At 41.8% G+C, this 12,820-nt stretch overlaps 1 protein-coding gene across 4 annotated transcripts in view; it reads left to right on the plus strand.

Moving 5' to 3' along the window:
* The window catches only part of arhgap17a (Rho GTPase activating protein 17a), a 187,307-nt gene that overhangs the window by 149,221 nt on the left and 25,266 nt on the right, over window positions 1-12,820 (plus strand). For 3 of the 4 annotated variants that reach the window (XM_072268334.1, XM_072268331.1, XM_072268332.1), the window contains exons 14-17: window positions 558-671; window positions 1,859-1,950; window positions 2,134-2,290; window positions 4,957-5,187. In XM_072268334.1, the coding sequence (XP_072124435.1) occupies window positions 558-671; window positions 1,859-1,950; window positions 2,134-2,290; window positions 4,957-5,187 (594 nt within the window). The remainder of the gene's footprint in view (window positions 1-557; window positions 672-1,858; window positions 1,951-2,133; window positions 2,291-4,956; window positions 5,188-12,820) is intronic. The other variant, XM_072268333.1, reaches the window with a different exon arrangement.

Consider the following 12,820-nt stretch of genomic DNA (forward strand, 5'->3'; position numbering starts at 1 on the left):
TTTGTTCAGTAAAATAAATAGCATGAAATTTAGTTATATTGCCAAAGTTGTTCTATTATACTCATCCAGGAGAAAGAGCTAGTTATTTTTTTTTCCTTCTACTTGATTTTCTCTTGAAGTTCCTGGACAGTTTTATAGAGGGTATTGTATTGCATCTGAAATTATCCTGATGATATTGTATCCTCTGTATGTATATGAATTGCTTGCATGCTCTGTGCAGTTCTGGAAAGGGCCTTGTATGGATACAGGGTCTGAGATGCTCTGATTCCCTCCAGAAACTGCCCATCTTGCAGCAAGTAGCTTAGAAGATGTGGACTCTCTTTTGGATCCTGTAGCAGCTGCTGGTTGAATGCTGTCAATTTTAGGAGACTCAATTTGATTACTTTGGCTGCAATCAATAAATGCCAGGAAATGAAAGAGGAACCAGAGCCTTCCTTTGTAAAATGTAAAACTTGTTGTGATATATCTAAGTTGAAGAGAATGTCTGAGTTAGCAAACTATAACACTCAGTGCAAAATGTTTCCAGAATTATAATTAGAGTTGCTTTCTTTGAACAGGTATCTTATAAAGTTTCTCTCGAAACTTGCGCAATATAGCGAAATGAACAAAATGACTCCCAGCAACATTGCGATTGTGCTGGGACCTAACCTACTATGGGCTAAGAACGAAGGGTAAGTACGTTGCTGCTTTTATAGTGAGGTGCTAACTGCTTCTCTATGTTGTGCTAATGCAACCAAAAACAAAACCATTTTCCTTGGAAAACTTGAGAGCAAAACTTGTGGAATCCTGGAAAACAAAATTACAGACATTCATGGCTATGTTGATGAAGCTCACTTTGTTCAACAGAGAATGCTAGAAATGCTCGGTAGATTAGGCAGCATCTATTAAAAAAAAGGTTAATGTTTGAGGTCCAGGCCCCTCCATCAGTTCCTTCCATGGGCATTGGTGGCTGATTTTGCCCAATAGTCTTCTTCGTATGTAAGCCTAGAGAGTGTTCAGTTGTGGCCAGATCTCATCTGCACATATACACCACTATAAAGAACACTCAGAAGTAGGAAGAATTAACTCTTTTTCTTAAAGGGAATGAAATTGAAGTTTAGACTTATTCTTCTCACTTCAACTGAGATAACCACAAGTTGGGTCTGACATGTGAATTTTTGGATCCATATGCTTAGCGGCATTTTGCCTTGACCATGTGATCAGGGGAGTATCTGCATTTTCATCACTTGCATTTAAGGCAAAAGCAGTACGACCTTCAAGTCATCTGTGCAGACTTAATATCACCGTGGTGTGGAACTTCCTGCTGGTATATCAGAAATACGAGTAGGTACGAGACAAACACGGTGCTTACATAGTCATCTGTACAGACTTACTACCACCTTGCTATGGAGCTTCCTGTTGTTACATCAGAAATATTGCTTAAACACAGTGCTTACATGGGCATAGGTAGAAACTTGTACAGCTGAGGTCAAGCATGGATTGACATGCAGCAATCCTGCCTTTTCATGTAATTTACTTTGCTTCAATTGGAAATGCTGCATTGACATATTCAATATTGATAGCACAGCTCCTTCAGTAAGATACAACTTGTCAAAACTGGTTGATGTTTTAATGCTTAAGCTTTGAAGCTGCAGAAAAAAGTAAATATAGTAACTTACTTTTTTTGTGGAAATTACAAATCCCACTCAATTTATGTTCTGTATATTTCTGAATTTCTGGTTTGTGCCCCACAAAAGAATTGCACATTTGAAATTTGCTATGAAAGTATTTGTGGCACTGCCCAGTTTTGGGTAAGCACTGTGAATGAAGTGTATGATTAAGAACATCTGTCAAATGTTATGTTTTCTCACCTTTTAAGGATGCTTGCGGACCTAGCTGCTGCAACTTCAGTCCACATGGTTACGATCATTGAGCCAATTATCCAGCATGCTGACTGGTTCTTCCCAGATGGTAAGTACAGCTTGGTGTTATCTTTCAGATTGGTTAGTTTATCATTCGATGTATCAATTATGTAACTTGTGGCTTAGCTCTCTTTGCTATCACATTAATTCTTGACACCATTGCATTGCTTTACATTTGGAAGCTTTTGCCAAATTCCGTGGAAAATAATCATATTTTTCTTGTTTGTAATAGATTTGGACTTCAATGTATCAGGCATGTTTACACCAATGACTCCTTACAATCACCTTAATAATGTGCCTGTGTTTGTTAGTGACTGTGATAGTTCCACACTGGAGAGAAAGAGACCTGTCAGTGTGACAGCTGTTGAAGATGTATCAAAAAGAGACAGGTATGTTCATGTAAAGGAATACGAGTTTATGTAGCAACATATAACAGCATCATAATCCTTTTCATTGAAGCGGCAATCATTTCCAGTCAGCAGTCTGTTCGCATATATGTCCACAAAAATCAAATGAATAAAGATACCTTGGTGCACAGAGGGCATCTCCAGCTTTTCTCAGAATAGTGCAATGGCATTTTTCAGTTCCCTTCTGCAGGCTACAAGTCTTGATTTAAAGTTCTGATTGAATGATTCAATGTTTTTTTGTGCACAAATTCCAGTCTGTTACTGACTGTCTCCATTAGTGCAGTCAGTCATGAACTGGATTTGGTGCTAAGATCTCAGTGGAGTTTGACAAATGCAACTGTCATTTGGTGCATATTTATATACTTTGATATATGCAGAATCTAAGGAAGCAGACAATAAAATGTTTACTGTCCACACAATGCAATTCAGTTCAACTAAACCCGACCACAATAAAAAAAAACCTGCTGATTCTCAGAACAGCTTGCATATGTTTGTTTCAAATACACAGTATGCTAAGTTCATAGAATCCTGCGGATATTGAACAGAACCAGAATAACATTTATTTTAGTGCATTTTTTGTGAAAATTTTAAATTATTTAACTCAGGATCTTTGTAAGGTCTGTTTACAGGAATGGCGTAGGTTTTTTCAAAATAATTTTTCACCACTTTCCAATGGATTTGTATATAAATATTTTTATAAAGCATTATCACAGAAATTATAGGGAAGGTACATATGTTTACGTGAAGTGTTTTTCTGTTGTTTATACAGAAAATTAAGCAATGAATCAGGAAGTCTTGATTTCTATAAATATTTTTCAGTATGATGTAAAAGCTTAAATTATACTGTATGGTGATGAGTGGCTTTCTTTGTGTCACAGCCTTCACTGAGTTGTGAGAAATGCAGGCACTGCTATTGAGTATTGACAAGGAAATAAATGCTCTTCTGCAACTTGCAAAGGGTTTGTGAAAACTTTGCCACCATCACTGTTGTATTTGCAGAAAGTATTCATTAAGATACCACTGCAAATGCTCTGTGCATAGTCTAGTGACTCCCATCAGATAAAACTGGAGAATTGTTTCAACTGTAATCAACTTTGAGTAATTTCGCCAACAGATGATTGAATAAAGTTGTTTTAAAGCAGATAATAATTGTTCTCTATGTGCTCCTCACCGACCCAAAACAACTTGCCTCTTTGCAGTATAAAGAAGGTATCAAGGTATTAAAATTTGAGTTGTCCCCATTTTTAACTGTTTTGCAGAATGTCTCCCAGCTCTGTAGCTAATAGCGAATACAATTTGTTTTGAAATTTGTAGTCCACCAGACCTTAAACATGCAGCCAGCAGGCCAAAGTGCATGCTTTTGAGTCCCCAGTAATACTATATGAATGACCATAGTTATCTTGAAAGTACAGAAGATATGTACAATGCTTCCCAGGGAATCAAACCTTGCAGTAGTTAATATACAGTGTAACTTGTTTCCTTCTCAAGCTATATTAGATCCATATAAAATGCTGGAGGAACTCAGTAGGCAGGCAGTTAGAGTACACAGTCGATGTTTTGGGCCGAGGCCCTTCATCAGGACTGGAAATAAAGATAAGAAGTTAGAGCAAGAAGGTGGGGGAGGGGAGGAAGAAGTACAAAGTGGTAGGTGATAGGTGAAACAGGGAGAGGGGTGGTGAAGTAAGGAGCTGGGAAGCTAATAGGTGGAAGAGACAAAGGGCTGGAGAAGGGAGAATCTGATAAGAGAGGGAAATAGGAATGCTGAAGAGGGAGTAATTATGAGAAGTTGGAGAAATCAATGTTCATGCCATCAGGTTGGAGGCTACCCAGATGACCTGAGTAAGCAACACCTTATATTCCGTCAATCTCTCAAACTACTGGGAATCATTCCCTCCACCACCCCACATCCCTCACCCCCTCACCATTCCCCACTCCTATTTCTCTCTCTTACCTCCTTACCTGCCCATCACCTTCCTCTGGTGCTTCTCCTCCTTCCCTTTCTTCCATGGTCTTCTGTCCTCTCCTGTCAGATCCCCCTTTCCCCAGCCCTGTATCTCTTTCACCGATCAATTTCCCAGCTCTTTACTTTACCCTTCCGCCTTTCCTGGTTTCACCTATCACCTACCACCTTGTACTTCTTCTTCCCCTCTCCCAAACTTCTTGCTCTAACTTCACATCTTTATTTCCAGTCCTGATGAAGGGTCTCAGCCCAAAACATCTATACTCTTTTTCATAGATGCTGCCTGGCCTGCTGAGTTCCTCCAACATTTTGTGTGTGTTGCTCGGATTTCCAGCATCTGCAGATTTTCTCGTCTCTATTGAATCCATCCTGGTTAGGAAGGACAGTCTGCAAATTTTACTTATTTGAAACCCTGGTGATTTTCCACACGCTTTTTGTGCCTGTGCTGTGTTTGAGGTCGTCATGCTCGAGTCAAAGCATCCACTTTGTGGACTGCATGGATTAACTTGTGCACCTTTTGGTCATGACTAAGAACTTTCTTACATTTATGCATCTGTGTGAGCTCCAGCTTTCATTTTGTTGTGCATTCTTCCTCACTTGATGTTTTGCTTATTGTTACAGTTTACCTGTGATCTGTATGTTACCTGTGATCTGCATGGACTCTGTTCATTTTTTCTTCCCTCTGTAGCTTTGGTGTAAAGATTATTGAGAGTCAGTTCAATCCTCGCAGATCTGGCACTCTGACTAGGAAGCACACGTCCCCAACTGTACAGCCACCTCCACCTCCCCCTCCCACTGAGGCTGTACCTATGAGTGAGCAGCAGCAGTCAGGTGTGAGCCCTGGCCCCTGTCCAGCTACTGTGTTGCCTCTTGCTGCTAGGGTGACAGAGCCTCACTTCCAGGAAACTGATGAAACCAGGTAAGAAACTGTAACTTGCAAAGAATTATTCAAATCTGGAACCTTCAACTCACCCGCTTTAAAAGACAATTCTCATTAAATAATCAGATAGATACTTAGGCGAAATTGAGAACCTATCAGAAGCAGTAAAATAAACACTATTTCTGAAAGAGCATACAAAATACTTCAAAGTAGATTTATTATCAAAATATATGCATGTAATTGATTTTCTTGTGGGCATTCACAGTAAATACAAAGGCATACAATAGAATAAATGGAAAAAACTGCACACGAGAGAATCAAACAACCAATGTGCAAAAGGCACCAATTGTGCAAATACAAAAATAATAATAATTAATTAATTAATAAATAAATAAATAAATAAATAAGCAAGCAAGCAATAAATATTGAGAACATGAGATGAAGAGTCCTTGAAAGTGAGTCAATGGGTTGTGGGAACAGTTCAGAATTGGAGTGAGTGAAGTTATCCCCTCTGGTTCAAGAGCCTGATGTTTAGGGGATAATAACTGTTCCTGAACTTGGTGTGGGTCCTGGGGGTCCTTGATGATGGATGCTGCTTTCCTGTGACAGTGCTTCTTGTAAGATGTGCTCAATGGTGGGGAGAATTTCGCCTGTGGTGGACTGAGCGGTGTCCACTACCTTTCGTAGGCTGTTTGTTCAAGGGCATTGGTGTTTCCGTAGGATGTTATAATGCAACCAGTAGTATACTCTGCACTGTGCATTTATGGAAGTTTGTCAAAGTTTTAAATGACATTCTGAATCTCCACAAACTTCTAAGAAAGTAGAGGCAATGCTGTGCTTTCTTTATAATGGCACTTGCGTACTGGGCCTAGGATAGATCCTCTGAAATGATAACACCAAGGTATTTAAAGTTGCTGACCTTCTCCACCTCTGATCCCCTGATGAGGACTGGCTCATAGACTTCCAATTTCCTCCTCCTCTAGTCAATAATCAGCTCTTTGGTCTTGCTGACATTGAGGGACAGGTTGTTGTTCTGGCACCATTCAATCAGATTTTCAATCTCCCTCCTATATGTTGCTTTGTCACCACCTTTAATTTGGCCAGCAAAAATGATGTCTCTTAAATATGGCATTGGAGCTGTGTTTAGCCTCACACACTTTAGTATAAAGCGAGTAGATTAGGGGGCTAAGCACACAGTCTTGTGGTGCACTTGTGCTGATGGTGATTGTGGAGGAGATGTTGTCAAACTGAGCTGACTGGGGAATTGAGGAAGTTGAGGATCCAGATGCCCCTAGAAAAGGAGGACACTGATGTCAGAATACTGTTTCTGGATTTCAGTTCAGCATTCAGCACTTATCTCACAGACCTTGGTGAACAAACCCTTTCTCCTCAGTCTAAGTACACCACTGTGCAGCTGGGTGTTGGACTTCCTAACCAACAGACCTCAGGTAAAAAGGATATACACCCATTCCCCCCTCACCATCATCCACAACATGGGTGCCCCCCCCCCACATTGTGGCAGTGAAAAAGACCAACGGCAAAAAAGTTGATGTGGGAATTGGATGGGGAGTTGAAATGACCTGCTCATGATAAGCTCAACATGGTCATTCAGACAGCGTCCAGGTGCTCTGACAAATGGTCACCTTGTTTGTGCTTGGTCTCACTAATGTAGGGCCCACCACACTGAGGAGGCAATGTTGGAGGGTGTGCAGGTAAATGTCTGCCTCATATAAATGGTTGTGAGGGGTGGGTGTTACACCTCTTTTGACTGCAAGAGAAGTGCTAGGAACAGGGTGTGGTGAGTGGGAAAGGATACTGAACCAAGGAGTCACAGAGTAGTTGCTGCTGAAGGGAAGGGTGAGAGGACATCATGTCTAACAGAAATGTCAAGGATGATACATCAGTGAGGTGAAAGGTGAAGACCAGAGGAACTTTTCTTTCTTTTCTGTCTGAATGGGTGCGAGGGTTGAAATCCGTCACTGATGTAGGAGAAATGGAAGAGATTAGTATGAGAGCTCCCATCAACTACAGCAGAAAAGAAACCATATTTTTGGGAAAAGAGCCACACTTCAGATGTGCTAACATATACAATATACCCCTTCATTATGGTAATCTTGGGAATGGAAATTCACATTCATGGAATTCACAAATAGTTGCTTTAGAAAAAATAAAGCTACACAATAAAAATAGTTCTTTCAAATCTGAAGAAAAAAATTAACTAAAACAAAATGAAAAAGAAACAAATTTTTGTCAAGACTTTGCATTCTGGAATATTGCAATATGGACAGTTTTCTAGGAATTCAGCTCCTCTGTAAAATGGATGTATTGTCCTGGCCATCTTTCGTCTTCTCTCCCCAGTCCTGACATAGGGTTTTAACCTCCAAAATAGCGTATCACTTGTGCCTCCACAGATGCTGCTGAACCCGCTGAGTTTCATGATCAGCTGATCATTTGCTTTCAGTTCCAACATCTGCAGTCTCTTGTTTCTCTCTGCTTCTTGTCTGATCTGTTTTAAATGTACTTCACTAAATTTAGTTTCAATTCCCAAGTCTTAATTTTAGATAAAGTATTTGTCTGTTTTTGTCGCCTCTAACATCTTAACATTTAATTACCTTTTTTCTTTATCTATTTTGTACATTTTGTTCAAATCATAGCAATAATTGGCTCCTTGATCACCAAGTTTGCTCTGATTTTGTTTATGTAGTAGTATATACCTTTACGTAAAAATCTACGAACAAAACAGGGTTTTGAATTTTAGGTTTAATCTGACTTATTATGTGATTGTTAAAATCAGACTTGACACCTGACAAGTATATGAGGTGAAATAAGGTGAACCAGCCTCTCGGGTGATGAAAGCTCTGGGGTTTCAATAGAGTGTGATGTAGAATCCAATGGAATTGATTTTGACATTTCCTAGATTACAGTTTTTCTTGTTTGCAGCTATGCACTAAATCTTAACTTGAATTGGAACCTTTCAGCAGATGAGCTGCAAAATAGGGCAGTGACAATAGTTAACTGACTTGTAGTGAAAGATGTTAAGCCTAGCAGTGGGGAAAGCAAAAATGAGGGTATTTTTTTAAATAATATTTCAATTCCATTGGCAGCTTCTCACAAAATGAAGCAGGTATTGTCAGCATGCAGCAAGATCTGGAGAACATTCAGGTGATGTTCTTGGCACAGAAAATGCCAGACAAATTACTATCTCTCACCAGACAGAGTCTAATCATCATTGAATGTTGTTGTCTCCAAAGAGTCATCCACCATCAATATCCTGGGGTCGCCATTAACCAGAAACTGAGTTGAAACATTCATATAAATACAGCAGCTGCAAGAGTTAGGTCAGAGTCTGGTTACCAAGCTGTAATGACCCATCCCCAGTACCCCAGACCTCTGCCATCTGCAAGGCAGAAGTGTAATAGAACACTCCCCACTTTCCTGGATGAATACAGCTCCAACAGCACTCAAGAAGCTCAACACCAATCTTGATTTCCTTATTCGGTAATCTGTAAATGAACGGTCACACGGAGCTTCCAAACATGGCCATGGCAGAGAATCCCAATGGTTCACCACCCACTGAATTAAGATAACGGTAACCTACATGTACGTTAAGCAATGAAACTTACTGTAATAAGGAAGATGAATTCAGTGAGTATGTTCAAGATAATTTTCTAAAATCAATATACTGTCTGACTGCAGAGAAAACTATTTTGGATCTAATTTTGTGCAATGAGAAGGGGTTGATTGATGAGCTTTGGGAGATTCTGACCATAATAGGATTTTGCATTTGGCTGGAAAGTGACGTCATTCTGTGTGTAACCATGAAGATATAACAGAGAGTTGTCTATGGCTGACAGGGAGAATACGTTGAAAGGTGTTATTAGGCACCAATGGTTAGCATCCAAAAGAAATATTGCACTAGTTTCAAGACTATGTTTTTTAGGTACAAAAAGAAAAGTTGTTCATTTGAAATTGACTTGAAAAATTAAAGACTGTATGAAATCAGTAAGGTTCTAAAGCTGCCAGAAATAGCAGACTTCATCTGGATCTTGCATATACATCTTATTCTCAAAATGTGACTCTTGTACTTGACGGGGCAAACATCATCTCTGTCTCCAGCCTGTCAGGGCTCTGTTTTGATTCCCCTCATTCTTTGAACTTTACAGAATACCCTGGAGCATTGGAGGATGACAGGTTACTTTATAAAGGTTCATAAAATTGACAGGCGTAGATAGTTTTTTTCCAGGAGTAGGGAAGTCATCAACTTGGAAGCAGATGTTTAAGATGAGAGAGGAAAGATTTAAAGGGGCAGGTCCATCCACACAAAGGGTTGCAGGTATATGGAAGAAGCTGCCAGGTGAAGTGCCAGAGATGGATTCAATTACAGCATTCAAAAGACAAGAACAGTTTTTTCCTCAGCGGTTTGATCGAGGCATGACTGTGCAAGCGAGTTAGACCAGCGGGAAGGATGTAAAAGAAGTCAGCTTTATAGAGCAGGCGACAGAGTAAGAGGGATTTGGTTCAATGGGGCTTTGGCGATAACTGTTCGAGGTGAGGTAAGCTACTAGTGAGGAATAAGAACAGTGAGGACAGCGCGGAGAGTTTAAAAAGGAAGGTTGCTACCAATGGCTTTCTTTTGGATCGGAACTACAGAGCGGCGTGGGAGCTGAATTCTTAAGGAAGGCAGTTTTTTTTAAAAAAAACTTCTTCGAGTGCAAGAAGGATGAGACTGCACAGGCGCGTGACGTAACAGGACAGCGCGGAGAGTTTTAAAAAGAAGGTTGCTACCAATGGCTTTCTTTTGGATCGGGACTACAGAGCGGCGTGGGAGCTGAATTCTGAAAGAAAGCAGTTTTTTTAAAAAACTTCTTTAAGTGCAAGAAGGACGAGACTGCGCAGGCGCGTGACGTAACAGGACAGCGCGGAGAGTTTAAAAAGAAGACCACCCTATACAGCGGGCAGCAGAGTGAACGGTAGCAGAGTGCGAAGTACCAACTCTTTTTTTCAACCCCCCCCCCCCCGCGCCTTTCGCGAATTGGCCTGGACAGGAACAGCAAGAATCACACAGCTAATGGTACGAGCTAATGGTTTAAAAAGTTCGTCTGTTTGGCGAGGTAGGTGGGTGAGTAGACTTATTTTTCCTGTTTCATTCCTGTAGAATTAGATCGCATGCCTGCAGGGTTAGTGCTTTGTTCAGGGTGTCAGATGTGGGAATCCTGGGAGATCTCCAGCCTCCCTGATGGCCACATCTGCGCCAGGTGCACCGAGATGCAGCTCCTCAGAGACAGTGTTAGGGATCTGGAGCTGCAGCTTGATGACCTACTGCTTATCAGGGAAAGTGAAGAGGTGATAGACAGGAGCTACAGGGAGGTAGTCATCCCTAGGCTACAGGAGTCAGAAAACTGGGTCACTGTCAAGAGAGGGAAGGGAAATGCCCGGACAGTGGAGAGCACACCTGTGGCTGTCCCCCTCAGCAACAAATATCTTGTTCTAGATGCTGTTGAGGGGGATGACCTGACAGGGGATGCCCACGGTGACTGGGTCTCTGGCACTGAGCCTGGCGCTGTTGTGCAGGAGGGAAGGAGGGAGAAGAGGAATGCGGTAGTCATAGGGGATTCCATAGTCAGGAGAATGGATAGGAGATTCTGTGAGCCTGATAGAGATACCCGCATGGTGTGTTGCCTCCCGGGTGCCAGGGTACGGGATGTCTCGGATCGGGTCCAGAATATTCTGAAGGGGGAGGGTGAGCAGCCAGTTGTCTTGGTACATGTTGGTACCAATGACATAGATAGGACAAAGGAGGAGGTCCTGAAGAGAGATTTCCAGGAGTTAGGAAGGAAGCTGAGAAGCAGGACCTCCAGGGTAGTAATCTCGGGATTGCTACCCATGCCACGTGCTAGTGAGGGCAAGAATAGTAGAATCAGGCAGATGAATGCATGGCTGAAAGACTGGTGCAGGGAGCAGGGCTTCAGATACTTGGGTAATTCTGGGGGAAGTATGACCTGTTCAAAATGGACATGTTATACCTGAACCCGAAGGGGACCAATATCTTGGCGGGAAAGTTTAATAGAGCTGTTAGGGAGGGTTTAAACTAATTTGGCAGGGGGATGGGAACCAGAATGACAGAGTGGAGGAAGGGGAAAACAGAAATAAATCTAAGATAGTGAGCAGTAAAGATGTCAGGAAAGACAGGCGGGTGATGGGGCAAATTTGTAGCCATTGGGATGAGTTGCAGTGAAATCAAAGCGAAAAGTACCAAATACTGGTCTTAAGGTGTTACACTTAAATGCACGCAGCATAAGGAATAAGGTGGATGATCTTGTCGTACAGCTGCAGATTGGCAGTTATGATATTGTGGCTATCACTGAGATGTGGCTAAAGGATGCATGTCTCTGGGAGCTGAACGTCCAAGGATACACGGTGTATTGGAAGGATAGGAAGGTAGGCAGAGGGGGAGGCGTGGCTTTATTGGTGAGAAATGATATTAAATCATTAGAAAGAGGTGATATAGGATCAGAAGATGCAGAATCTTTATGGGTTGAGCTAAGATATAGCAGGGCTAAAAGGACCCTGATGGCAGTTATTTATAGACCTCCAAACAGCTGCAGTGATGTGGACTACAAATTACAAAAGGTTGGATAAGTCAGCGGGACTGGACGAGGTATACCCCAGTCTACTGTGGGAGGCTAGGGAGTAGATTGCTGATCCTCTGCCGATGATATTTGCATCATCAATGGGGGCAGGAGAGGTTCAGGAGGATTGGAGGGTTGCAGATGTTGTTGCCTTATTCAAGAAAGGGAGTAGAGGTAGTCCAGGAAATTATAGACCAGTGAGTCTTACTTTAGTCATTGGTAAGTTGATGGAGAAGAACCTGAGAGGCAGGATTTATGAACATTTGGAGAGGCATAATATGATTAGGAATAGTCAGCATGGCTTTGTCAAAGGCAGGTCGTGCCTCACAAGCCTGATTGATTGTTTGAGGATGTGACTAAACACATCATGAAGGTAGAGCAGTAGATGTAGTGTATATGGATTTCAGTAAGGCAGATGAGGTTCCCCATGCAAGGCTTATTGAGAAAGTAAGGAGGCATGGGATCCAAGGGGATCCAGAATTGGTTTGCCCACAGAAGACAAAGAATGGTTGTCGATGGATCATATTCTGCATGGAGGTCAGTAATACATGGTATGCCTCAGGGATCTTCTGGGACCCCATCTCTTTGTGATTTTTATAAATGACCTGGATGAGTAAGTGATGGGAAGGGCTAGTAAATTTGATGATGACACAGAGGTTGGGGGTGTTGTGGACAGTGTGGAGGTCTGTCAGAGGTTACAACAGGACATCGATGGGATGCAAAACTGGGCTGAGAAGTGGCAGATGGAGTTCAACCCAGATAAGTGTGAGGTGGTTCATTTTGGTAGGTCAAATATGATAACAGAATATCGTATTAATGGTAAGATTCTTGGCAGTGTGGAGGATCAGAGGGATCTTGCGGTCTGAGTCCATAGGACACACAAAGCTGCTACGCAGGTTGACTCTGTGGTTAAGAAGGCATTGGCCTTCATCAACCGTGGGATTGAGTTTAAGAGCCGAGAGGTAATGTTACAGCTATACAGGACCCTGGTCAGACCCCACTTGGAGTACTGTGCTCAGTTCTTGTCATTTCACCACAGGAAG

Source organism: Mobula birostris, chromosome 9, assembly GCF_030028105.1.
Source record: "Mobula birostris isolate sMobBir1 chromosome 9, sMobBir1.hap1, whole genome shotgun sequence".
Lineage (NCBI taxonomy): Eukaryota > Metazoa > Chordata > Chondrichthyes > Myliobatiformes > Myliobatidae > Mobula > Mobula birostris.